The sequence below is a fragment of the Leucopleurus acutus genome (assembly GCF_964270905.1).
Source record: "Leucopleurus acutus genome assembly, chromosome: 1".
NCBI lineage: Eukaryota > Metazoa > Chordata > Mammalia > Artiodactyla > Delphinidae > Leucopleurus > Leucopleurus acutus.
This window is the reverse complement of record NC_139142.1, coordinates 34175569-34200839: the sequence shown is the minus strand read 5'-3', so window position 1 is coordinate 34200839 and position 25271 is coordinate 34175569. Positions and strand designations below refer to the sequence as shown.

The 25271-nt window shown below is 35.5% G+C and overlaps 1 protein-coding gene across 2 annotated transcripts in view; it reads left to right on the top strand.

Moving 5' to 3' along the window:
* The window catches only part of PALS1 (protein associated with LIN7 1, MAGUK p55 family member), a 103581-nt gene that overhangs the window by 62942 nt on the left and 15368 nt on the right, over positions 1 to 25271 (top strand). For both annotated transcript variants that reach the window (XM_082854502.1, XM_082854501.1), the window contains exons 5-13: positions 3751 to 3828; positions 4400 to 4546; positions 5740 to 5901; positions 7947 to 8024; positions 17573 to 17756; positions 20637 to 20708; positions 21066 to 21137; positions 23426 to 23593; positions 24642 to 24844. In XM_082854502.1, coding sequence (XP_082710628.1) covers positions 3751 to 3828; positions 4400 to 4546; positions 5740 to 5901; positions 7947 to 8024; positions 17573 to 17756; positions 20637 to 20708; positions 21066 to 21137; positions 23426 to 23593; positions 24642 to 24844 — 1164 coding nt within the window. The remainder of the gene's footprint in view (positions 1 to 3750; positions 3829 to 4399; positions 4547 to 5739; positions 5902 to 7946; positions 8025 to 17572; positions 17757 to 20636; positions 20709 to 21065; positions 21138 to 23425; positions 23594 to 24641; positions 24845 to 25271) is intronic.

The window sequence follows — 25271 nt, the reverse complement described above, 5'->3', positions numbered from 1 at the left end:
ATGATCATATAGTTTTTCTTCTTCAGTTTGTTAATATGGTGTATCACATTGATTTGCGTATATTGAAGAATCCTTGCATCCCTGCAATAAATCCCACTTGATCGTGGTGTATGATCCTTTTAATATGTTGTTGGATTCTGTTTGCTAGTATTTTGTTGAGGATTTTTCCTTCTGTATTCATCAGTGATATTGGTTTGTGATTTTCTTTTTTTGTAGTATCTTTGTCTGGTTTTGGTATCAGGGTGATGGTGGCCTTATAGAATGAGTTTGGAAATGTTCCTTCCTCTGCATTTTTTTGAAGAGTTTGAGAAGGATGGGAGTTAGCTCTTCTCTAAATGTTTGATAGAATTCACCTGCGAAGCCATCTGGTCCTGGACCTTTGTTTGTTGGAAGATTTGTAATCACGGTTTCAATTTCATTACTTGTGATTGGTCTGTTCATATTTTCTGTTGCTTCCTGGTTCAGTCTTGGAAGGTTATACCTTTCTATGAATTTTTCCATTTTTTCCAGGTTGTCCATTTTATTGGCATAGAGTTACTTGTAGTAGTCTTTCATGATGTTTTGTATTTCTGTGGTGTCTGTTGTAACTTCTCCTTTTTCATTTCTAATTTTATCGATTTGAGTCCTCTCCCTCTTTTTCTTGATGAGTCTGGCTAATGGTTTATCAATTTTGTTTATCTTCTCAGAGAACCAGCTTTTAGTTTTATTGTTCTTTGCCATTGTTTTCTTTGTTTCTATTTCATTTACTTCTGCTCTGATCTTTATGACTTCTTTCCTTCTACTAACTTTGGGTTTTGTTTGTTCTTTTTTCTCTAGTTCCTGTAGGTGTAAGGTTAGATTGTTTATTTGAGATTTTTCTTCTTCTTGAGGTAGGATTGTATTGCTATAAACTTCCCTCTTAGAACTGCTTTTGCTGCCTCCCATAGCTTTTGGATCATCATGTTTTCTTTGTCATTTGTCTCTAGGTATTTTTGATTTCCTCTTTGATTTCTTCAGTGATCTCTTGGTTATTTACTAACATATTGTTTAGCCTCCATGTGTTTGTGTTTTTTTGTGTTTTTTTTCCCTGTAATTGATTTGCAATCTCATAGCATTGTGGTCAGAAAAGATGCTTGATATGATTTCAGTTTTCTTAAATTTACTGAGGCTTGATTTGTGACCCAAAATGTTATCTATCCTGGAGAATGTTCTGTGTGCACTTGAGAAGAAAGTGTAATCTGCTGTTTTTGGATGGAATGTCCTACAAATGTCAGTTAAATCTGTCTGGTCTGTTGTGTCATTTAAAGCTTGTGTTTTCTTATTAATTTTCTATTTGGATGATCTATCCATTGGTGTAAGTGAGGTGTTAACGTTCCCCACTATTATTGTGTTATTGTCGATTTCCTCTTTTATAGCTGTCAGCAGTTGTCTTATGTATTGATGTGCCCCTATGTTGGGTGCATATATATTTATAATTGTTATATCTTCTTCTTGGATTGATCCATTGATCATTATGTAGTGTCCTTCCTTGTCTCTTGTAACATTCTTTATTTTAAAGTCTATTTTATCTGATACGAGTATTGCTACTCCAGCTTTCTTTTGATTTCCATTTGCATGGAATATCTTTTTCCATCCCCTCACTTTCAGTCCGTATGTGTCCCTAGGTCTGAAGTGGGTCTCTTGTAGACAGCATATAGATGGGTCTTGTTTTTGTATCCATTCAGCGAGCCTGTGTCTTTTGGTTGGAGCATTTAATCTGTTCACGTTTAAGGTAATTATGAATATGTATGTTCCTGTTACCATTTTCTTAATTGATATGGGTTTGTTTCTGTAGGTCCTTTTCTTCTCTTGTGTTTCCTGCTTAGAGAAGTTCCTTTAGCATTTGTTGTAGAGCTGGTTTGGTGGTGCTGAATTCTCTTAGCTTTTGCTTGTCTGTAAAGCTTTTGATTTCTCCGTTGAATCTGAATGAGATCCTTGCTGGGTAGAGTAATCTTCGTTGTAGGTTCTTCCCTTTCATCACTTTAAATATATCATCCCACTCTGTTCTGGCTTATAGAGTTTCTGCTGAGAAATCAGCTGTTAACCTTATGGGAGTTCCATTGTATGTTACTTGTGGTTTTTCCCTTGCTGCTTTCAGTAATTTTTCTTGGTCTTCAATTTTTGTCAATTTGATTACAATGTGTCTCGGCATGTTTCTCTTTGGGTTTATCCTGCTTGGGAGTCTCTACACTTCCGGAAAGTGGCTATTTCCTTTCCCATGTTAGGGAAGTTTTCGACTATAATCTCTTCCAATATGTTTTCGGGTCCTTTCTCTCTCTCTTCTCCTTCTGGGACCCCTATAATGCGACTGTTAGTGTGTTTAATGTTGTCCCAGAGGTCTCTTAGGCTGTCTTCATTTCTTTTCAGTCTTTTTTCTTTATTCTGTTCTGTGGCAACGAATTCCACCATTCTGTCTTCCAGGTCATTTGTCCGTTTTTCTGCCTCCATTATTCTGCTATTGATTCCTTCTAGCTTATTTTTCATTTCACTTATTGTATTGTTCATCTCTGTTTGTTTGTTCTTTAATTCTTCTAGGTCTTTGTTAAACATTTCTTGCATCTTCTTAATCTTTGCCTCCATTCTTTTTCTGAGGTCCTGGATCATCTTCACTATCATTATTCTGAATTCTTTTTCCAGAAGTTTGCCTATCTCCACTTCATTTAGTTATTTTTCTGGGGTTTTCTCTTGATCCTTCATCTGGTACATAGCCCTCTGCCTTTTCATCTTCTCTATCTTTCTGTGAATGTGGTCTTTATTCCACAGGCTGCAGGATTGTAGTTCTTCTTGCTTCTGCTGTCTGCCCTCTGCTGGATGAGGCTCTCTAAGAGGCTTGTGCAAGTTTTCTGATGGGAGGGACTAGTGGTGGGTAGAGCTGGGTGTTGCTCTGGTGTGCAGAGCTCAGTAAAATTTTAATCTGCGTGTCTGCTGATGGGTGGGGCTGGGTTCCCTCCCTGTTGGTTGTTTGGCCTGAGGCGACCCAGCACTGGAGCCTACCTGGCTTTTTGGTGTGGCTAATGGCAGACTCTGGGAGGGCTCATGCCAAGGAGTACTTCCCAGACCTTCTGCTGCCAGTGTCCTTGTCCTCACAGTGAGCCACAGCCACCCCCTGCCTCTGCAGGAGACCCTCCAACACTAGCAGGTAGGTCTGGTTCAGTCTCTTATGGTGTCACTGCTCCTTCCCCTGGGTCCCAATGGGCACACTACTTCGTGTGTGCCCTCCAAGAGTGGAGTGTCTGTTTCCCCCAGTCCTGTGGAAGTCCTGCAATCAAATCCTGCTAGCCTTCAAAGTCTGATTCTCTAGGAATTCCTCCTCCCTTTGCTGTACCCCAAGGTTGGGAAGCCTGACGTGGGGCTCAGAACCTTCACTCCAGTGGGTGGACTTCTGTGGTATAAGTGTTCTCCAGTTTGTGAGTCACCCACCCAGCAATTATGGGATTTGATTTTATTGTGATTGCGCCCCTCCTGCTGTCTCATTGTGGCTTCTCCTTTGTCTTTGGATGTGGTGTATCTTTTTTGGTGAGTTCCAGTGTCTTCCTGTCAATGATCGTTCAGCAGTTAGCTGTGATTCTGGTGCTCTCGGAAGAGGGAGCGAGCACACATCCTTCTACTCCACCATCTTGAACCCGTTTTCCAGTTTTTACAATTTTAAATCGTACCTTTTTTAAAAAAAAAATCTTTATAAATGCTAGTGATAATTTTTATAACCTAGGAAGAATATTCTTTGTTTCTTAGGTACAAAGTGTTTTGAAGCCAATCCACCAGAAGGAAGGACAAGAATTAACTGCTTTGCTGAATGCTCCACATATTCAGGTAGAAAATGGAGAGAGCATCACATGTGTGGTTTTTCCAGCATCCAAAATCACTTTGAATCAGAGTCTCTGACTGGGCTAAAAGAGACCTCAAATATTAACGTAGCCGGTTTTGATTGCTTACAACTTCCACTGCAGAATAATTATTGTTGGATTATATATTTTTGTACTTAAAGTTAACCACATTATTTTTGAAACAACTTCTTATTCTTTATAAATTCCTCCCTTTTTTGGTCATATTTTTCCATAAATTTTAATTATCTGTGATGTTGGACCCTTGAGGTAATTTTGTTTTTTATGAAGTTTAATAAGCATTTTAGACTTTGATAACTCATCCCAGAGTATTCCCTATTATACCTAACAAATCTTTAGTTATTATTAGCTATAAAAGTTACAGGGTTGCATCTGTACTTCAGTTGGAAAGTTTGGGAAGAGATCTGAATATATAATTAATTACAGCACTTCTTTTAAAGGTTTAATGATCAGGATACTATGTACATGATTAGGTTAAAATCTCTCTACAGAAATAAATCATGCTGTTACTTTAAATGCTATGGGTTTCTTTGAAACAGGCACTTTTACTGGCCCATGATAAGGTTGCTGAGCAGGAAATGCAGCTAGAGCCCATTACAGATGAGAGAGTTTATGAAAGCATTGGCCAATATGGAGGAGAAACTGTAAAAATAGTTCGTATAGAAAAGGCTCGAGATATTCCATTGGTAAGTGTCCCACATCTCTGATATAAGATCCTTTCTACACAGGGGTCTTCTGTATGGCAGATAGTTGAAGACCCTTTACATTTCTGGTAGTTTTTCTCTTTGGAGGCTAACTTTTTGGAATTCTTTTATGTTCTTCCTCATACTCCTTATTCATCTGAGAAATAATTTGTTCATCTTTTCTCACCCATAATTTGATGAAAATAATAGCTTGTGAAGTAATCGTTGAACAAAGAAGGGACAAGTAATCTGCTTCATTAGTCTGCCAGCTTTTTAAAAAAACAGTAGAAAGTCTGATCTTTTCATTCAATGTAATTACTTACATACTTCACATATACTTAGAAGTATGCATTGTTTAATGTTAATATTTTGTAGTTTTTATATGTAGAACATTTTTCTATTAGTCTTCTATCATTGACTTAATTTTCTTTATTTTCAGAGAAATATTTTTGAATCCTAAGTCCTCAAATTGTCTTGCACAGTGTAGTATATGAAATAGGGACTGTATTTTATTAAAGGGCATTTTATGTAACTAGGTTTTCCCCACCAGAAAGAAAGAAATTGGGAATGTTATGACAAAATTTTAAAATAAAAGTTCAGGAGAAAAGTGTTACAAACTATCTACTTTCAAGCTTTATTCTGTATTTCATATTTCCAGTTTTTGAGTGTATATATTGCAGTTGTACTTCCAATTTGTGTAATAAATATTAATGTTTAATACATTTTAATGTGAATTGGATGCAGCTCTCATATTTAACATTTTGATAATTAACCAGATTAGTATTCATCTCTTAATGATATTTTGAATTTAAAAAGACTTTTAGTTACAAGTCATGTTCACTAATTATACCTAAATATAGTATAACCATTTGAATAGCATCCAGCATATAGAGAACAAATTTGATTATAGGCTTTCACATTGTTCCTGAGCAAGTGCATTTTTATGCTGTTGTATGCTTCAAAAGTCTGATTTTAGAATTTTAACGAATGGAATGCTTCTGAAGCACAAAATGTGGGGGAAGTGATCAACTTTCAAACCTAATTGCCATGATTATTCTAGCTGCGTAAATACATTTTTTCTCAAGATAACTGAAGGCTAGAATTGTTGAATACAAAAATAAAAATTAAAAAATGAGGACATGTTGAACCAAAAAATTGCATTTTTATTTAAATATTGGCTATTGAATTTTTTTAAGGGTGCTACAGTTCGTAATGAAATGGATTCTGTCATCATTAGTCGGATAGTAAAAGGAGGTGCTGCAGAAAAAAGTGGTCTGTTACACGAAGGGGATGAAGTTCTGGAAATCAATGGCATTGAAATTCGGGGGAAAGATGTCAATGAGGTTTTTGACTTGTTGGTAAGTTGCCCCGTGTAGAAGAATAATTGATAGACTCTCAAAAGCCTCCTTTGTTATTGGACTTCAGAATAAAATATTTAAAAAGCATTTTAAAAATAACTGTTAAGATCTCTATACAATTTCTAGCATAATTTTCCCATGGTATAATTGTTTCCACAATATTTATTAGTAGAATTTTATTCTTATGGGGGTGGAGGTGCTGCTGATTTTTTTTTCTTTATTACTACCAGGTATATTTTGTTCACCTCTGAAATCACTAATAATAACTCATTCAAAAATACATGTATTAAATGCCTACTGTGTGCTAGCTGCTAGGGAAATAGTAACCAAACAAAGTTCACACCCTCATGATTTTTATGTTCTTTTTTTTTTTTCTTTTTGCGGTACGCCGGCCTCTTACTGTTGTGCCCTCTCCTGTTGTGGAGCACAGGCTCCGGACGTGCAGGCTCAGAGGCCATGGCTCACGGGCCCAGCCGCTCCGCGGCATGTGGGATCTTCCCAGACCGGGGCACGAACCCGTGTCCCCTGCATCAGCAGGCAGACTCCCAACCACTGCGCCACCAGGGAAGCCCTCATTTTGGTTTTTTATTACCTACAATTGATTGTTGTTTCCTTAGCAATATTAGATAATAGCAGTGGTATAGATCTACATTGTTGAATATAATAACCATTAGCTACATGTGCTAGTTATTTCTATCTAAGGAACATTTAAAATTCAGTTCCTCATTCTTACTAGCTGCATTTCAGATGCTCAAGAAGCGTATGTTACTAATGGCTATCATATGAAGGTGTAGATATAGGAATATGGCATTCTGCAATTCCAGTCCACTGATCAGAATTCCGTCATCATAGAAAGTTCTGTTAGACAGTGGTGGTATAATCAGGAGGCCATTTAGAGCCAACTTTTGAGGGTGATTTATCATCACTTCATATATACCCATCAATCATTTATATTCTTACTTACTTAATATCAGTTGTTACATTAGAATCTCTCCTATCTGCTGACGTCTACTGAAGAATCTAGAAAACATTCTCACATCCTTATTGTCACCCAGTCCCGTTCATTGCTTTGATAGCACAAAGTGCCAGTGGTCATTGTTCTTAGCCCTTGTTTTACTGGCTGCTGTCTCTAGATTGAGTACTGCTCCCTGCTATCTCAGGACCATAAGTGTGATTACTGTCTAGGCTGGAGGTAGCTGAGCAAGGAGGGCAGTGGTGTACAGTTGTCCCTTGGTATCCATGGGGGATTGGTTCCAGGGCCCCATGGATACCAAAATCCATGGATGCTGAAGTCCCTTACATAAAATGGCATAGTTTTTGCATATAAGCTACGTACATCCTCCAGTATACTTTAAGTAATCTCTAGATTATTTATAATACCTAATACAATGTAAATGCTAAGTAAATACCTGTTTGCAGGTGGCAAAATCAAGTGTTGCATTTTGGAACTTTCTGGAATTTTTTTCCATCCGCGGTTGGTTGAATTCACAGATATGGAACCCATGAATACGGAGGGCTGACTGTGCTGGAAGATAATAGAGAACCTAGCAGTAAAACTCTATACAGTTATAAAATAGAATGAATGACAGAGACAAAGCATCTGGGAAGTAAGAATATTTGTGTACTTGCATCGCTTTTCTAATCCTAGTAAAATTAATATTTCAAATTCTACTGTATTAAAATCGATGTATGTCAGAGTAGATGACCCTGAAGTGCTGCAGTGTCTTCCAGTCCTTCACTGTGGAATCTTCCAAACTTAAACTTAATGGAAGATAAAAACCCAAGACTTATGGACTAAGTGGCTTTTCCCAGTGGACGAGAGGACCAAAATTGCAGAATGTCATATTCCTGGGTAGCTCTATAATGGAGTCCATGAAAGGCATAATTTGTGCGTCCTGATAAAATGGGATTCATCTTTTCCAATTTTTTTTTTTAAGTCTCCTTGGAGTTCCAGAATAGTCCAGTTTAGGGACTATTGATCATAAGATCATGGAATGATTTTCATAAATACAGCTTTTTAAAATAATGTACTTTTTCTGTTACAGTCTGATATGCATGGTACTTTGACATTTGTTCTGATTCCCAGTCAACAGATCAAGCCTCCTCCTGCTAAGGAAACAGTAGTAAGTGATTTTTTTAATGTTCATTATTTATTTTCTGATGGCTACTGTTTACTTTTTTCTTAATTAACAAACTTTATTTTTTAAGAGGATTTTTAGGGGACTTCCCTGGTGGTACAGTGGTTAAGAATCTGCCTGCCAATGCAGGGGACACGGGTTCAATCCCTGGTCTGGGAAGATCCCACATGCCACGGAGCAACTAAGCCCGTGTGCCACAACTACTGAGCCTGAACTCTAGAGCCCGCGAGCCACAACTACTGAGCCTGCGCACCACAACTACTGAAGCTTACACGCTCTAGGGCCCATGTGCTGCAGCTGCTGAGCCTGTGTGCTGCAACTACTGAAGCCCACACGCCTAGAGCCCGTGCTCCGCAAGAAGAGAAGCCACCATAATGAGAAACCCGTGCACTACGACAAAGAGTAGCCCCCACTTGCCACAACTAGAGAAAGGCTGCATGCAGCAACAAAGACCCAATGCAGCCAGAAAAAAAAAAAAAGAGTAGTTTTAGGTTCACAGCAAAATTGAGCAGAAAGTAGAGTTCACACATAATTCCCGCTCTCACACATGTGCAACCTCCCCTGCTATCAACATTCTACACCAGAGTGGTGTATCTGTTACATTGGTGAATTGATGGTTTCATTATTACCCAAAGTACACAGTTTACTTTAGGATTCAATTTCGGTGTTGTACATCCTATGAGTTTTGACAAATGTATAATTACATGTATCTACCATCGTAACGTACAGAATAGTTTCACTGCCCTAAAAATCCTCTATGCTCTGCTTATTCATCACTTCCTCCCCCCAACCCATGGCAACCACACTGTCTTGACTGCGATGGTTTACCTTTTCCAGAATGTCATATAGTTGGAATCTTACAGTATGTAGTCTTTTCAAATTGGCTTTTTTTCTCTAGTGGTAAGCATTTAAGTCCTCCATGTCTTTTCATAGCTTGATAGCTCCTTTCTTCTTAGCACTGAATAATATTCCATTGTCTGGATATACAACAGTTTACCCACACACCTACTGAAGGACATTTTGGTTGCCTCCAAGTTTTGGTAGCTATGAACAAACACCCCTGTGGAGGTTTTTGTGTGGATATAAGTTTTCAGCTCATTAATACCAAGGAATTGAAAACCTCAAACAAAAGCATGCACAGTGATGTTTATCATTTGAGCATCAGAAATGTCACTCTAAATATTTCTTGCACTCAAGTAAAAACAGGTAAATTCAGTAGATTTTATTTAAATAAATATGACATTAATATTTCAAAGTTAGTGAACTCTGAAAAGTAAAAAAATAGAAAATACTTCTTTTTCAGAATTTTTATGACTTATAATATTGAGCTTTGTCTTTTTCTGTCAGTATAGGTGGGTTTATTTAACTTAAATATGCTTAGCGTAGTGGGAAAAAGTGCTTTTTACAAAGTATGCACAACTGTTAAATACTCTAGCTATAGTAAAAAACAGACTTCATTACCATATGATCCAGCAATTCCACTCCTAGGTATAGACCCTAAGGGAACTGAAGACATACCTCTTTTCAAAAACTTGTACATGAATGTTCAAAACAGCATTTTTCATAGTAGCCAGAAGGTAGAAACAACTCGGATGTTTGCCAGCTGATGAATGGAAAACAAAATATGATATATCCATAAGAATGGGATATTATTTGGCAGTTAAAAGGAATAAAGTACTGATATATGCTACAACGTGGATGAACCTTGAAAAAGTTATGCTAAGTGAAAGAAGCCATTCGCAAAAGGCTGTGTATTGGGTTCATTTATATAAAATGTCCAGAATGGGTAAGTCCATAGAGACAGAAAGTAAATTAGTAGTTATTTAGGTGAAAGGGTGGGGATTTAGGAGGGAATAAGAGTGATTTCCAATCAGTAGGGCTTTGATAAAAATGTTCTAAAATTGTTTGTGGTTTCACGACTCTAAATTTACTAAAAACCACCCAGGTGTACACATGGGTGACTTGTATAGCATATGAATTATATCTCAGTAAAGCTGTTAAAAAGTCGTAGACTTCAGTGTGCTGGATTAACATGGTAGCCTGATGTATTGCATCTGTTACTATTCTTAATTTTTGTACAAGCATAACAATTTGAAAGGGAACACAGTTTCATTTTTTTCTTAATATTTCATCACAGTTATGCTTTATATTTTGGCTATCGTTCCATCTTTTCCCTTTATTGGAACATATTGAAGTCAGTGTTGCATTTGCAACCTTCCTTCTGTTTAAAGTTCTTTGTAGGAAGAGAATGAGGAAATAGTTTGTCTTTGAGTTTCAACAGCCTTATTCTCAGTGTACTATTCTTTCCCACATATCTCTCCCATGAACAAGCCCTGAACTTCAAAAGTAGCTATGCAGTGTGAGGAGACACAACAGAAGAAGGTTGGAATATTTGCTTACTTATATGACTTTAACAAGAAAGGGAGAGAAAGGAAAAGAAAAGATGCTAGGCTTATCCCTTTTAGAATACAGCATTTGATGGGTAGAGGTGTTTTCAAAATAGAAATAGTGTGCAATATTTTTTTTCCCTTCATTTCCTCCTTTCATTGAGAAGAACTCTCAATTGCAATATCTCTTGTAAAGTTTTTATCAAACTTAAACAGGTTTGAAATGAACTACTATTATTAATGCTCGCATGGAAGATTTCCGCAAGGAAAACAGTGATAGGATATCATAATTTTATTTGGCATATGCAGAATAATTTTATATGGGATTAGTGATTTTAAGAAATAACCATTTTTTAAAATTGAAGTATGGTTGATTTACAATGTTATGTTAGTTTCTGGTGTACAGCAAAGTGATTCAGATATCTATCTATTCTTTTTCATATTGTTTTTCATTATGGTTTATTACAGGATATTATCGTTCCCTGTGCTATTCAGTAGGACCTTGTTGTTTAACTATTTTATATATAGTAGTTTGTATCTGCTAATCCCAAACTCCTAATTTATCTCTCTCCCACCCCCTTTCTGTTTTGGTAGCCGTAAGTTTGTTTTCTACCTCTGTGGGTCTGTTTCTGTTTTGTAAATAAGTTCATTTGTATCATATTTTAGATTTCACATGTAAGTGACACCATATGGCACTTGTCTTTCTCTTTCTGACATCACTCAGTATGATAATCTCTAAGTCCATTCATGTTGCTGCAAATGGCGTTATTTCATTCTTTTTTATGGCTGAGTAGTATTCCATTGTATATGTTCCACATCTTTATCCACTTATCTGTTGATGGACATTTAGGTTACTTCCATTTCTTGGCTATTGTAAGTAGTGCTGCTATGAACACTGGGGTGCATATATCTTTTTTCATATTAGAGTTTAATTAGAACCAACGTATTAAGCATAATTATGGTACAGGTCGGGATCTAGTAAGAGCAACAAAAGGTTATCATTCTGATGTATGTTTTGTGATACTAGAAAGAAATATGCATTTAAGATAACAAAATAGGTATTATCTGAAACTCCATCATAATCACTTGCTGAATTATAACATTACAAATGGCAAGACTAAGCTGTGTCAGGAGAAGTACTCCCTTATTTGGTAAGTTTCTTTTGTATCACACATAGCAGCCAGGGGCTGCTCCATTGGTTGCAGTGGACAAAAGTCTTGACACCTTTGTAGTTTAGCTTCCTAGGTTACTGGCACATTTGTCTGAGGAAACATATACATTGTTTAAACTGCAGTTACCTTCTCCCCGCGTTGACTAAAAGAAGAGTTGTGTACAACTTTAGATTATTTCACAATATAATTGAAATAATATTGAAGGGAGGAAATAGAATATTTGAGCCAAAGGCACTTTTTTCGTCTAGTCTGATGCCCAAATATAAACAGGAGTAAATTGAAATGTAGGGGATCACACTAGTTATTAGTGATGGAATATGCACTAGAAAATTCAGAGATTATTGATTGTCCAATAAGTGTTAGCTATTATTATGATTACTTACTTTGTGCCAGGCACAATACTAATTGTTTTACATGTGTTATCTCATTTAGTCCTTATAGTATCCCTTTTAAGTATAGCTATCTTTATTACTCCCATTTAACAAGCATTGCAACTAGAATTAGAAAGGTCAAGTTAATTGCCCAAGCCCACTATTGGTGAGTGACTGAGCCAGGACTAGAACCCATGCCTATTCCAGAACTTTTGCTCTTCACTGCTGTGTAATATAACAGGTACTGTCCCACAAAGCTACTAAATGTTAGAAGGTTTCTGTATTACTGTTCATTATCAGTCCACAGAAAATAATTACAATACCATGATAGAAAATTGTAACTATGGATGAATTAACCTGTTAGTAGCTATATGATATGGTAGTGAGTCTGGATTTTGAGTATAATAAAAGCATATTATGAGACTTTAGTATTTGAAATTGAGGTAGGATCTCTTCTGTCTGTAGGAGACTTGATAACTCTAAAATGCTGGGAGCATGACTGAAGTCTCTTGATTTTGGGGGTCTGGGCTGGGAGTATGGGAGAAAGATGTAGTTTTAGGGGAATTTAAAGACTTAGGAGGATACTAAAATCATAGTTCAGGGATACAAACCATAGAATTAGCCACTAGGCCAGTGGTATTAATAATTGAAATATTATGGGCCCCAAATAGTTTTTTTCCTCACAGTGATTATGTACTTGATCGCTTTTGTGTACTAGGACACTGTGCTAATAAGTGCTAGCTTTATAATAATGAACATGACATTAATTATAGTTTGCAGTAAGTGATAAGATGGAAATCAATAGAATTTGAACACTGAGAATAAAAGGAGGTGGGATTGATTATATAAGGTTGGCAGGAAAGGCCTCCTGGAGGAGACAACATGAAGCTGAGACCTGTAGAATGAGATGAAGCCAGGCCTGTTAATTACCGGAAGGGCTTCCAGGTATAATTTCTAAAGAACTTTGTGTTTGGAAAGCCTGTAGGAATGGAGCAAAGTAGGGGAGTAGAACGGTGAGGAGGGAATTCTAAGAGATGAGGCTTGAGAGGTAGATAGGGCCAGGTCAAGTAAGTCTTCTTGGCCGTGGCAGGGAGTTTGCATTTCAAATACAGTAACATGGTGTGATTTGTATTTAAAAACAAAACACATCTGGCTGCTGGGTGGAAATTGGATTAGTAGAGCCAATAATGGAAGCAAGGAGATTCAGGAAACTGTTGCCGAAGCCATTATAAAGTATGATGTTGACTTATAAATTTCGATGATAGCAGTGGCAGTGGAGAATATGAATCAGGCTATGTTCTGAAGTAGAAATGACAGGACCTTGTAATGAATGTGGAGAGTAAAGGATAGGGAAGAAGCAAGGATGCTTGAACAACTGGGTGGATAGTGGTGGTGCTTACTAACAGGAAATGTGGAGGAAAAACTGGTTTGGGGAGAAAAATCCAAAGGTTTATTTTATAGATTTGAGATACCTGAGAGGCATTCAGGTAGAGATATCGAATGCATAGAATAGAATGTATCATTTTGGAATTCTAAGGAGAGATCTGGGTCATAGTTGTATTTATTGTGGGGAAATCAGGTCAGGGGAACAGTCTGTTTATATGTACTTTATGTGTTTGCAAAAAATTCTACAGATTTTAAGAAATGATAGGTTAAGAATTGTTCGTAGCCTATGAAGATAACTGGGTTGAAAGGAAAGGTTGAGAACCACTGCCATCCAGTATACTTACTTTTCTCTTAGAGGTATAAAATGTATAATATAATTTTCATCTTAATTTTTTCTCATTTGGAAGAAGATCTGGAATTTTATAATGCAATAAAAATTTTATAAATATTTTATCAGAAGATGAAAAAATATTGAAAATTTCTGTGTACAGTGTATTAGATGGACATCCCCTTTCAGGTTAGGGCAGTTGCTCTATTAAGTTTGCTGTTACCCTAAGGTTCATATTTTTGTCTGCCTACTACTACTAACCATTAACTGGATGCCCCACAGATATCCCAAATTTCTCCTGTTAAAAATGGAAGAGAACAAATAATAAAGATATTCCTTCTTGAATGGGCATTGGAGAGGAGGAATCTCAGGATGAGGAGAAGGAATTTGAAAACTGTTGCTTGACACTCAAAGGCTTTTCTTGATGCTGCCCTTAGTTTTATAATCTGCCTTATGGTAAAGTTTAGGCCAAAGACAAAAGAAGACACACTTTCACTATTTTCTCTTCTATAAGTAATTTTAAAAGTTAGAGATAAGTCTAGTATAATAAGAAATACAGAAATAAAAATTACAAGGAAAAATTATTTTTGAGCATTGAATCCCTTAGGAAAGATGTAAATAAATTAATGAATTATTATTCCTTTACTGTGCTCCCATCATTAGGATTTCAAATGTGCTTAAAAAAAAGGGGCAAGGAGAAAAATGTTGGACTGGAAGATAATTGTGTCTAAACAGCCCTGTAATTTAAAATTTAAACAGATGATTTTGTTTGGATTAGAAATCAGACATTGTTTTGGTCAGATAAATTGTAGTGATACTACAGCATTGTTAAACCCTGGAGCTTTCCTATAGGGGTCGGCATCTCTCCTTCATTTGAAAAGGACTCTGTTTTCTTTTGTATGGGAAAGGAAATAAATAAGCCACTAACAGAGCTGAAGAGGAAAGATTGCTGAAGATAACTTCTAGAGCTGATAAGAATTGCAGTGGAATACAGGCGTACTTCAGAGATATTGCAGGTTCGGTTCCAGACCACTGCAATAAAGTGAGTCACACTGTATCTGCAAAATGCAGTAAAGTGAAACACAATAAAACAAGGTATGCCTATATATAGATAGAAGTCACATAGTACATGTCAAGTCAATACTCAGACTTTTACCCTGTCATATGGTTAATTTCCCTGATATGAAATAAACTTTGCTCTCAATTTTACTCCTCTTCCCAGCCTGCACAGAGGGGCCTCATTCCAAACCAACTAAATCTGAATAGTGAAGAGGTAAGACCTAAGCAGAGTAGGGAGAAAACCATCTCTGGGTGATTTTGTTTGGCCTCTGGCAAAGGTCATAGACTTAGATACAGTGTCCTCACTGGTCTATTTAGTTTCCCTCAGGGTAGTAGTTCCCTGAGATTTTAGGGTACATCTTAAACAGCATGTATGTAACATTATCCAAGGAACATAATTAAAATACAGAGTCTGAAAATTTGAGACGTGGCATAAGAAGTCAGTATTTTAATAAACATTCTAGCAGGTGTTCTGAGCAAAACAGTTTGAAAACAACATGCTGGGTATTGATTTCAGAAAGTGATTTGATAAAATTATCAATCAGGCTGACAAGTAGTCTGATTTCATGCATCTTTGAAAAGCCTGTTAATAAAATGGTCTCTCCACCACCATAAATGATGCCTATAATTTCATGTTCAGATTGCTAAGATTGTTTGACTAAAAAACAACAATTTAAACAGATGTAGAAGCATTATTGATTAACAGGGATGGTACTCAAGCAGAGATTTTTTTTTTTAATCATCCTATAGATTAGAGACCTCATGCCAGGGTTACAGAATTGTATGTATAGTCTTTTTACCCAGTCTCTCAACTGTTTTGACTCACTACTACCCTGTATAACTCTCTAAAATTCATTTTTGGTTTTAACTGACAAAGTTTTCAAGATTTTATTAAAAAGTCTGTTTTTCATATCAAGAATAAGGCTGTTTAGGGCACACTCCAGTTGTAATGCAGCAGAACACTGTTAAATTGAGTGAGGTATCGTAAACATATTTAAGCCAAGAGTGTGCACTATGTGATTCCATTTATATGAAGTAAAATACAGGGAAATTAATCTATGGTAGAAATCAGGGTGATGTTTACCGTTGGAGGACAAAACTAATCTATTCTAGAAATCAGGATGATGTTTATCCTTGGAGGACATAGCATGGCTAGTGACTGAAAGGAACGTGAGGCGGGGCTTCTGAGGTGCTGGTGATATTCTGGTTCTTGATTTGGGTGCTGGTTACACAGGTTTGTTTTGTTTATGAAAATTAATTGAGCTATCCATTTAGGATTTTGTGTACTATTTGAACTTATGTAGTACATCAGTGAAAAGCTACCCCCCAAAAAGCAGACTAGCATTTAAGTTCTATATTTTTAACTGAATCACTTGCTTTACTTCAGTGTTGCTGTTTGTATATTGAGACTTAGATTTCCTCATTTCATATTTATAGCAGTAAAATATTTTTCTGAAATTAAAAAATACAGTATTCTTTATCTAAAGATACCTTCAAACAAAATCTCTGAAAGAGGCTGTTGCTTCCATGAGGATTCTTGGTTATTATAATGGAGGGATATGTATTATATATATAGCACTTTAAAAGTATTTTATCAGCTTTCATATATTCTCATTATTGATTGAGAATAGTCAATTTTTTAAGTGTTTCAGGAGCTGAAAAAAGATAGTGTTTTCTCATAAAATCGTTTTTGAAGCAGACCAGTATTATCTTTATGATTGGTGGCCTCAGTCATGGTTAGGGTAAAAGGCTTAAGGAAAGTCAAACAACAGTTGGATAGAAGAGAACTCAGAATTATAAAGTTCTTAGGCTGTCAATCAGGTGCCTGGCTCACTGAGCCCAAACCTGAAATATAACCTATGTGGGGCAGAAAAACTCATTGAAAGTAGGTGTAGGATTTTGTTAGATGAAAATGGGCTTCTTACAGATTTTGGAAAATGCCACATGCCATTTGACCAGCTTGGATAAAAAGTACAGATAGGGGAGTTAAAGAGAATATTAATTCCTTTATACCTCCTAAGAAGTAAGAATACTTTGTTTATCTTATAGAATATATTGAAGAAAATAGCATCGGAAATAACTTAGCTTTCAGTAAGGTTCATGTGAATTCTTACCTTTAGTGCTAAGAGCGTTAACAGGTTTTAGATACGCAAAAACACAGTTAACAAAAATTTTAACTTATACCACTAGTAATAAAGCCTATGTATAGAACACGATAGGAATGATTATACACTTGATTTAGATAATTTTAGCAGTTTAGGGTGTCTTTATTTATGAACCCTAAACATATCTCTTTAGAAGAAACTCTGAAGGAGATTAAGGCGCAGTCGCACTGACAGTGTGGCCAAGAACAGTTTCCCTGGATGATGGTACCAGGGAAACTGACACTCACCTGCTTAGATGACAGATGTGGTGAGGTTTACAGTCTACCTTTCCTGGTAGTAGTGGTTTAGAAATTACATACCTTACTGCAGAGTCATTGTTTTCACAGGTCAGGAATGGAAGGGGAGGGAGTCTCTATTACATTCCTTCTGCTTCTATCAAACCTTTGAGGCCCCTTAGCACCTCAGCTTGTTAGCAGCTAACAGTGCAGTGTTTTGCATATTCTTGTACATGTTTGCAATCAACAGGACTGTCTTAACTGAAGAAAACAGATGAGTCTGGGAAAATTCTGCTCCCAAAATACAGTTACTAAACTAACCTCCCTTCTTTCAATTCATAATATCTTTGCACTAATGAAAAATGTAACATTTTAATTATATTTATGCTGAAGATTTTGTGTTGCCATTTCATTATCGTTGTTCTTACTTTTACCCTTTTTATCTTTTAGATCCATGTAAAGGCTCATTTTGACTATGACCCCTCAGATGACCCTTATGTTCCATGTCGAGAGTTAGGTCTGTCTTTTCAAAAAGGGGATATACTTCATGTAATCAGTCAAGAAGATCCAAATTGGTGGCAGGCCTACAGGGAAGGGGATGAAGATAATCAGCCTCTAGCTGGACTTGTTCCAGGTAAGAGACAGTATAGTAGAAAGTACAAAGTTTAAAAAAACATTTAAAATACAAATCTTCAAAGAGAAAAACTCACTTTTTCATGCCTTTTAAAAAATGATGTAAATACTTTTTCACGTCGTTGATTTTTATGTTGTATCTGTAACATAAGTATCTTGAATATAAATTAACCAATTTGTTGGGCTTTAGAATGGAATTACGATATAATCTCGTCAGCCAATCCCATGTTGTACTACATTCACTGTAGGTACATTGAGACTACCCTGTTTTCAAGGCAACAAAACTTGTATTGAACAACAAAAGCATCAAGGCAACAAAACTTATACTATAACAGGAGATTATCATCAACTGGAGCATCAAACTTGATATCTAAATAGGAATTTGTGAAGGTGCATCACTTTATAAGGACTCAGGAGAGTAAGACTACTGAATTTATCTCGCCTAAGATATCTTAGGGTGGAAATAGGATGCCCCCAACTTTTCATTGAAGAAGACTCTCTAATTTAGACTATACTAAAATAAAACTTTAGCTGACATTGGACATTAAGATTATTAAGGGAACATATTTCTTCTGAAGAGTGAAGATGATGCTTAATGGAATGAAGTGTATAGATGTAATTTTTCCTACAAATTGTTCCTGCAGTTCCCAGGATGTGGGTATGGTGGAATGAGGGAAACAGAACCAAGGAAAGTATAATAAGATATTAGTGAAGGCAAAGGAATACTTACAGAATGGTGAAATGGGAATAAAGTGATAATTCATCGGCTTATTCACTCAAAAAATACTGTTATATCAGCACTGTATAAGGCACTGAGATAAGCTTCTCTTCCATATTTGACTTTAAAGCATATCCGTTAATACTTTAATTATACATTAATGTAAAACAATGTTTTTTTTTCCTTTTTTGTGTGCCCTACTTTATAATACTTACATGGAATTGTCTGTTACAGTACTTTGTACTGTATATTCTCAGTTTGTAAACTTCTAGGCCAGTGACTACATCTTACTTATTCTTTCAAATTTAGGGCAGTATCTGCTAAATTAATAAATAGGTGGTTTTTAAAAATAGTTCTGCCAGAACTGGTGCTTCTGAATTAGACCTTCTAAGGCTGTTTTTTTTAAAAAAAAACTCTTCCAAGCCTTGACTTTTGCCTATAACATTTTTTAGGGATTATACCTCCTATTAAACCTTAAGATTTTAAGCATAACAGATCTGGCTATAGAATTTGGCTTACAATGACTGTGACTACAAGTAATACATCATGTGTATAATAAAGTCACAGCCACAAATCATCTGCTTTAAAACCCCAAAGCTAGAGATTCTGTGTATACTGATGCATATATCAAGGAAGGAGGAATGGGCTTCTTATATTAAGTTCAGAGGATGATACTGTACCCTTGATTCTTCACAGTAACAGTTACAGGAACATTGCTCTAGAATCCTGGGGTACTGGGCAGCCATTTTGGTTCGTAGTGCTTGTGCCAGATATCAGTTTGATATCTTTCACCATGTCAGCTTTAGCCCATAAATACTTAGAACTAATATCTATTGACTGATTGATTACATTGAGTTTCTGAAAATAGATAGATAAATCAAGGAAGTTTTAATGATACCATTTGTAAGTCTTTTTATAGGACAAATAAATGGACCCATGTTACTTTGAGTTTGACAGTTTTCTGTCAGGAGGATTTCTAAGAGGTTATAATGTCCATCTCCCACTAATGTCTGCTTCTATTTCAAAAACAGTCTACGTATGTGTGTACTATAAAAATGTGCCATAGCAGTACATTACTGTAATGTTTTTAAACATTTTAATATGTAAATTATTTAAATTATTTTGTTCTTTTTTTTCTAAATCTGTTGAAGTCAAATACTTTTTTAAAAAATTTAATGCTCTTAAAAATTTCCCTATAGTCATAGCTACTTGTTTTATCTAGAAACACAATCTGTACAGCTTCTGGAGATAACTTGATTTCTTTTAATGTTTTTTATGTATATCAAACTCAATACTGTTTTTGCTTGTGCTCTTATAAAATGCACTAAGTTCAACAGATTATCCCAACATCATAGATGGAATTTGCTTATTGATTTTTAAGAATCTCTGGCCTGAAATGGAAAGAATTAAATATAAAAATTAAATATAAAAGTAGAACTCTAATTCAGAATTTTCTAATTAAAGCCACTTTTATCCTTCAGAAAAAAAATACATTTGATTCTAAGGTGGATGTCTGAAAAGAACATGAAAATCAGAAACCTTGAAAGCCTCCTATATTTAAAATCTTAATCCTGAGAGGAAAAATGTAATAGGTTTTTCATTTATTTGTATCATGGGTAGCTTAAGGTAGAAATGAAAAATCTTTAAAGCGTATACATACATACAAAGAAAAAGAGGGATTGAAAATGATAAATGCAAGGGAATATGTTGAATGGTGTCTTGGAATCAAAAACTGGTGACTGTTTACATATTATTTTGGAAAGTTAACTCCTAGAATTAATTTGCTTGATTTGCAATAATTCAAATGATCAGAACCATTGTAACATCCAGCACAGTGCTTTCCACATAGTAGATGCTAAATGAAAACTTTGTAAAAATTGAACTATTAAATTTTCTAGCACTGGTTTGTTATTTATCTTTTTTAATAGATGATATATAGTCCAGTAATACATGTTCTAGGATTGATTGAGAGCAAGGTGGAGACTTAATACTTCAACTGTTTGGAGCGTATAATCATAGTTGATATACTCTGATGTGGTGGCAGGAGGATTTAGAAGGGAATATAAATGAAGAGTTACTTCTGGTGGTGTCCCTTGATTTAAAAAAAAATACTTCTATCCTTTTGACTTAACTATTTTACTCTTTTTCCTTTCTGCTTATTAGGGAAAAGCTTTCAGCAGCAAAGGGAAGCCATGAAGCAAACCATAGAAGAAGATAAGGAGCCAGAAAAATCAGGTTGGACACTTATATTTGACATTGAGGTTTCTTGGGTCTTCATCTGGAATCAGGTTTAGATTTACATATAACTGTCAAGAAAGAGGTATTCATGGCAAGAGTGATGTGAGAAGCAAAACTGATTACCTTAGGACTGTAAAGGAAGGAGAGGATTTAAGTATTAAAGATTATCTATCTGTGATGTGAGATTAATGGAAAATTATAACTACTTCTCTGAAAAATAGTTCTTCTATGAACAATGTAACATGTGTCTATAAATTTAAATTTAAAACTATTTGAGTTCTTCTATTTGAAATATGTAGCTTTATTCAAGGAAACAAATACCACATTTATACTTACGTTTTTTATTCTCAACAGGAAAACTATGGTGTGCAAAGAAGAATAAAAAGAAGAGGAAAAAGGTTTTATATAATGCCAATAAAAATGATGGTAAGTTCCACTCTCAGATATAGTTGTATTTATATCCGAAAGAGGTCCATATCTAACACTTGAAAGAAATTAAATTGATATTTTCAGGGAATTTTATTTCTGGTCTTGGCCTCTTAATGTAACATGTGTGCTTAATAAAGCCATTTAGCAGAAATTATTTTCTTTTGGAATCCTATGAGGAATGCACAGTTTTAAATTCTGAGAAAAACTGGTATAAAAATTAGAGTACAATTTAGCATGTACAGTGTTATATTGATAGTTTCCTCATAAATTTTTTCCTACTTAAACTCTTTATTTGCAAAATTTATACATGTTTCTAACAAATTCTAACAATATAGCTGTATTTTAAGTAAAAAATGAACATTTTGTCTACAGTAACTCATGTCACCAAGGCAAGCCATTGCATAGAGCCTGCTGACTGAGTCAGGCACACAGGAGAGTTTTCTGTTCTATTTTAATTTATTGTTAAGATTAAAAAAATTTTAAGTTGTAGCTTCTCTTAAAATCAAAAGCTCAAATAACACTGGGCTCATATTCCCCCGTGACACTGGTCTGCTGGACCTGAGTGATATGCTTTTGCCTTTATACTGGGTACCTACTTAGTTCAGCAGTCTCCGCCACATCCAATTTTTTGTAAACCCAGCCTGATTTAGTGCTTTCATTACCTTCTTGGTTGGTCCTTATGGGCTTTAGAATTTGCTACCCCTTCTTTAATTCACATTAGAAACAAGCCAAATAATAAAGCAAAGGGAGTCTTTAACTTCTTACACAATTTATAAGGCTTATTTTTATTCTCTCAATACCTTGAAAATTTCTTAAGTGGCATAAATTGAACTAGTGAAAATAAAATGTTATAGATTATTGGAAAATTTGATATAAAACTAAACCTGAGATTCCATCTACTATAATAAATCTTTTTTCCCAAAATAAACATCCTTAATGCTAATTGATAGATTATGTAGCTAAGAAGATTTATTGGAATTTTAATCTTTTCCTCTATACTTGGATAAGTGATTAATATCTGTTTCTTTATCTTTTGAAATACACTAAAATTAACTGGTTCAGCTCTAATAGCTGTTATATTATGATATATCTACGTCTGTGAATCAAAATGCTTCCACAGTCTGTACATGTTAGAAGAAGGAACTTAGATTTTTCAGAGGGAAAAGCGTTTTGAGAAGGGAAGGAATTACATTTCTGCTCATAGTGCTGTTATCATAATTAACATTTTTATTAATAACTATCATTTATAATAACTTCTGTTCCAGGGGCAGTAACCTTCATCCATTTAGTTCTCAAAATAAATTCCTTGAGATTACAGATTAATGAATTCAAGTTCAGATATGAAAGTGGCCTGCTTAAGTTCTTACAGCTAATACATGGTTGAGTTGGAGTTTAAACAACTAGAGTTTGAGTTCCTGCTCTGTGCTCTGTGCTAAGCACTGACAAGATTAAGATGGTCCCCTGCCCCCATGGAACTTATAGCTGACGGTCTGACTACACATCTGATGCTCTTACCCAGTTAGGTGAAGTAATATGATTGAGAAGATAGCAGGTCACTAGTTGTCTGCCTTTGTTCTTACCACTTGACAGCTCTGATTTCATCTGGATTATGGGCTTTAGGAATGTTACCCCACCTGTTATAATTTATACCTCTTCTTGAATCATGATCTCAGGTTAGTATTAGTATTCCAGGATAAAGTAAACATAAGTGTAGAAAGTTGGATAGCATAGATGTGCTGTGTTTTCAAGTTATATGATCACAGAAAAGTATTCCAGCTTTCTCTGATAACACTAGTTGCAGCACTATTTGTAAATGTTTGTCTATGCCAGGTATTGTTTGCAGCATATACATTGTCTTCTCCTTAAACCAACCCTCTAGTTAAAGTATTAGTATCCCCATTTTACAAAAATGACAGATATTATTCTCATTAGTTTATGCCTTGGTGCCTCACCCTCTGTCAAAGTATTGGCTGCAAACTAGCTATTTGATATGAATCAGTATAGTTATATTGTATTAAACATTCAAACACAGTATGAAATGAGAAGCAATAAACATTTCTAGAAGGATTAATATATTATTTGATTTATTTTCATAATCCTGGCAAGGATATAATGACATGGGAAAATACTCATGATTTTCCATATTACTGTCTTGATCCCAAAAGTTAAGCATTTTTAATGATAATAACTTGTGCTTTTTTTCAATTTTTTGAAAGATCTATGAGTATATATTTATTACATGGCAATAATTCTGTCTGAAGGGCTTAACTTTTTCTTTTTCAAAGATTATGACAATGAAGAGATCTTAACTTATGAGGAAATGTCACTTTATCATCAGCCAGCAAATAGGAAAAGACCTATCATTTTGATTGGTCCACAGAACTGTGGCCAGAATGAATTGCGTCAGAGGCTCATGAACAAAGAGAAAGACCGCTTTGCATCTGCAGTTCCTCGTAAGTTTGGATGCATTCCCATTTTCCTGTGCTTTTCAGCTTACTACCTTAGAACCTAACTGTGTAGGGAAGTTTTTCACCCATTTCATCAAAAGAGTGTTGTCCAAGAAAGAGGAACTTTGTTTTAACCAAATCTTTTGAGAATTTGCTATTAAAGATAGTCACTCTTGATAAATATACATTTTCTCTAAGAGTATGGTACTAATTACTTTCTAAATGAATTTCAATTTGGGCCTCTTACAATGCCGTGCTCAGTATGGAATCAGCTCCTGTTTTTTTTAACTGATGCAGAAGATAGAAATTTAGACCTAATTTAGACCTAATTTCTGAATACAGAAGTTCTGTTTAAAGATTGTATAGTACCTAATCTTATGGAAAAACTGAGTGATAGTATTTTATTTTACTTTTAAAATTTATTTATTTATATTTATTTTTGGCTGCATGGGGTCTTCGTTGCTGCGCGTGGGCTTTCTCTAGTTGCAGCAAGTAGGGGCTACTCTTTGTTGCAGTGCGTGGACTTCTCATTGCGGTGGCTTCTCTTGTTGCAGAGCAAGGGCTCTAGGCACGTGGGCTTCAGTAGTTGTGGCACGCGGGCTCAGTAGTTGTGGCTTGTGGGCTCTAGAGTGCAGGCTCAGTAGGTTGTGGCGCATGGGTTTAGTTGCTCCACGGCATGTGGGATCTTCCCAGACCAGGGCTCAAATCCGTGTCCCCTGCATTGGCAAGCAGATTCTTAACCACTGTGCCACCAGGGAGGTCCCCAGAGTGACAGTATTTTAAATGAAATGCAAGATGAAGTAATTTGGAGTGTAAGCATAAAACATATTAAAGGTAATGGTTATTAAGATAGTAAAAACACAGTTTTGCTCATTTCTCAATCTAGAAATAAAACCAGTCAATGTTAAATTAAACACATGGGGGTCTAACATTTCCTTAATTCATTATTTTTAAATTTGTATTACAAAATAAACATTTTTTCTCACTAACAGAATTATCCCTCATCCTTACTCTGATCCACGTCCATTATTTTTACCTGATTTTGTTTGCCTAGATACAACTCGGAGTCGGCGAGACCATGAAGTAGCCGGTAGAGATTACCACTTTGTTTCACGGCAGGCATTTGAGGCAGACGTAGCAGCTGGAAAGTTCATTGAGCATGGTGAATTTGAGAAAAATTTGTATGGAACCAGCATAGATTCTGTACGGCAAGTGATCAACTCGGGCAAAATATGTCTTTTAAGTCTTCGTACACAGGTAAAAACTATTTTGGTTTAGGGTGTTGAACTTGAGGACATTTTTCACAGAGTAATTTTTAGTGGGAACTGTATTTTGGTCCAAGAACCACAGAACCTAATTAAGTTCTCATACAGTTTTTTCACACTGATTCCCTACGAATTTAGGTTGCTAAATCTCTTTCAGTTTCCTCTGAGGGGAAAATACATATATTCCATACTTACATATACACATGTACATGTTTTCTGAAACTTAAAATACAGTAACTGTAGTGCTGGTATAGTACTTTAGTATTTTAAAGGTTATAAAAGAATTTCCCTTTCCTGATTCTTATATGAGAAAAATTAGAATAATTAGAGGTCATTTTTATGGTTTTAAATGACGTAGTTCAAGTATTAGTAAGTATCATTATGAGTGCTGGGTTGTATCTAACGAAATGTCCACTGTT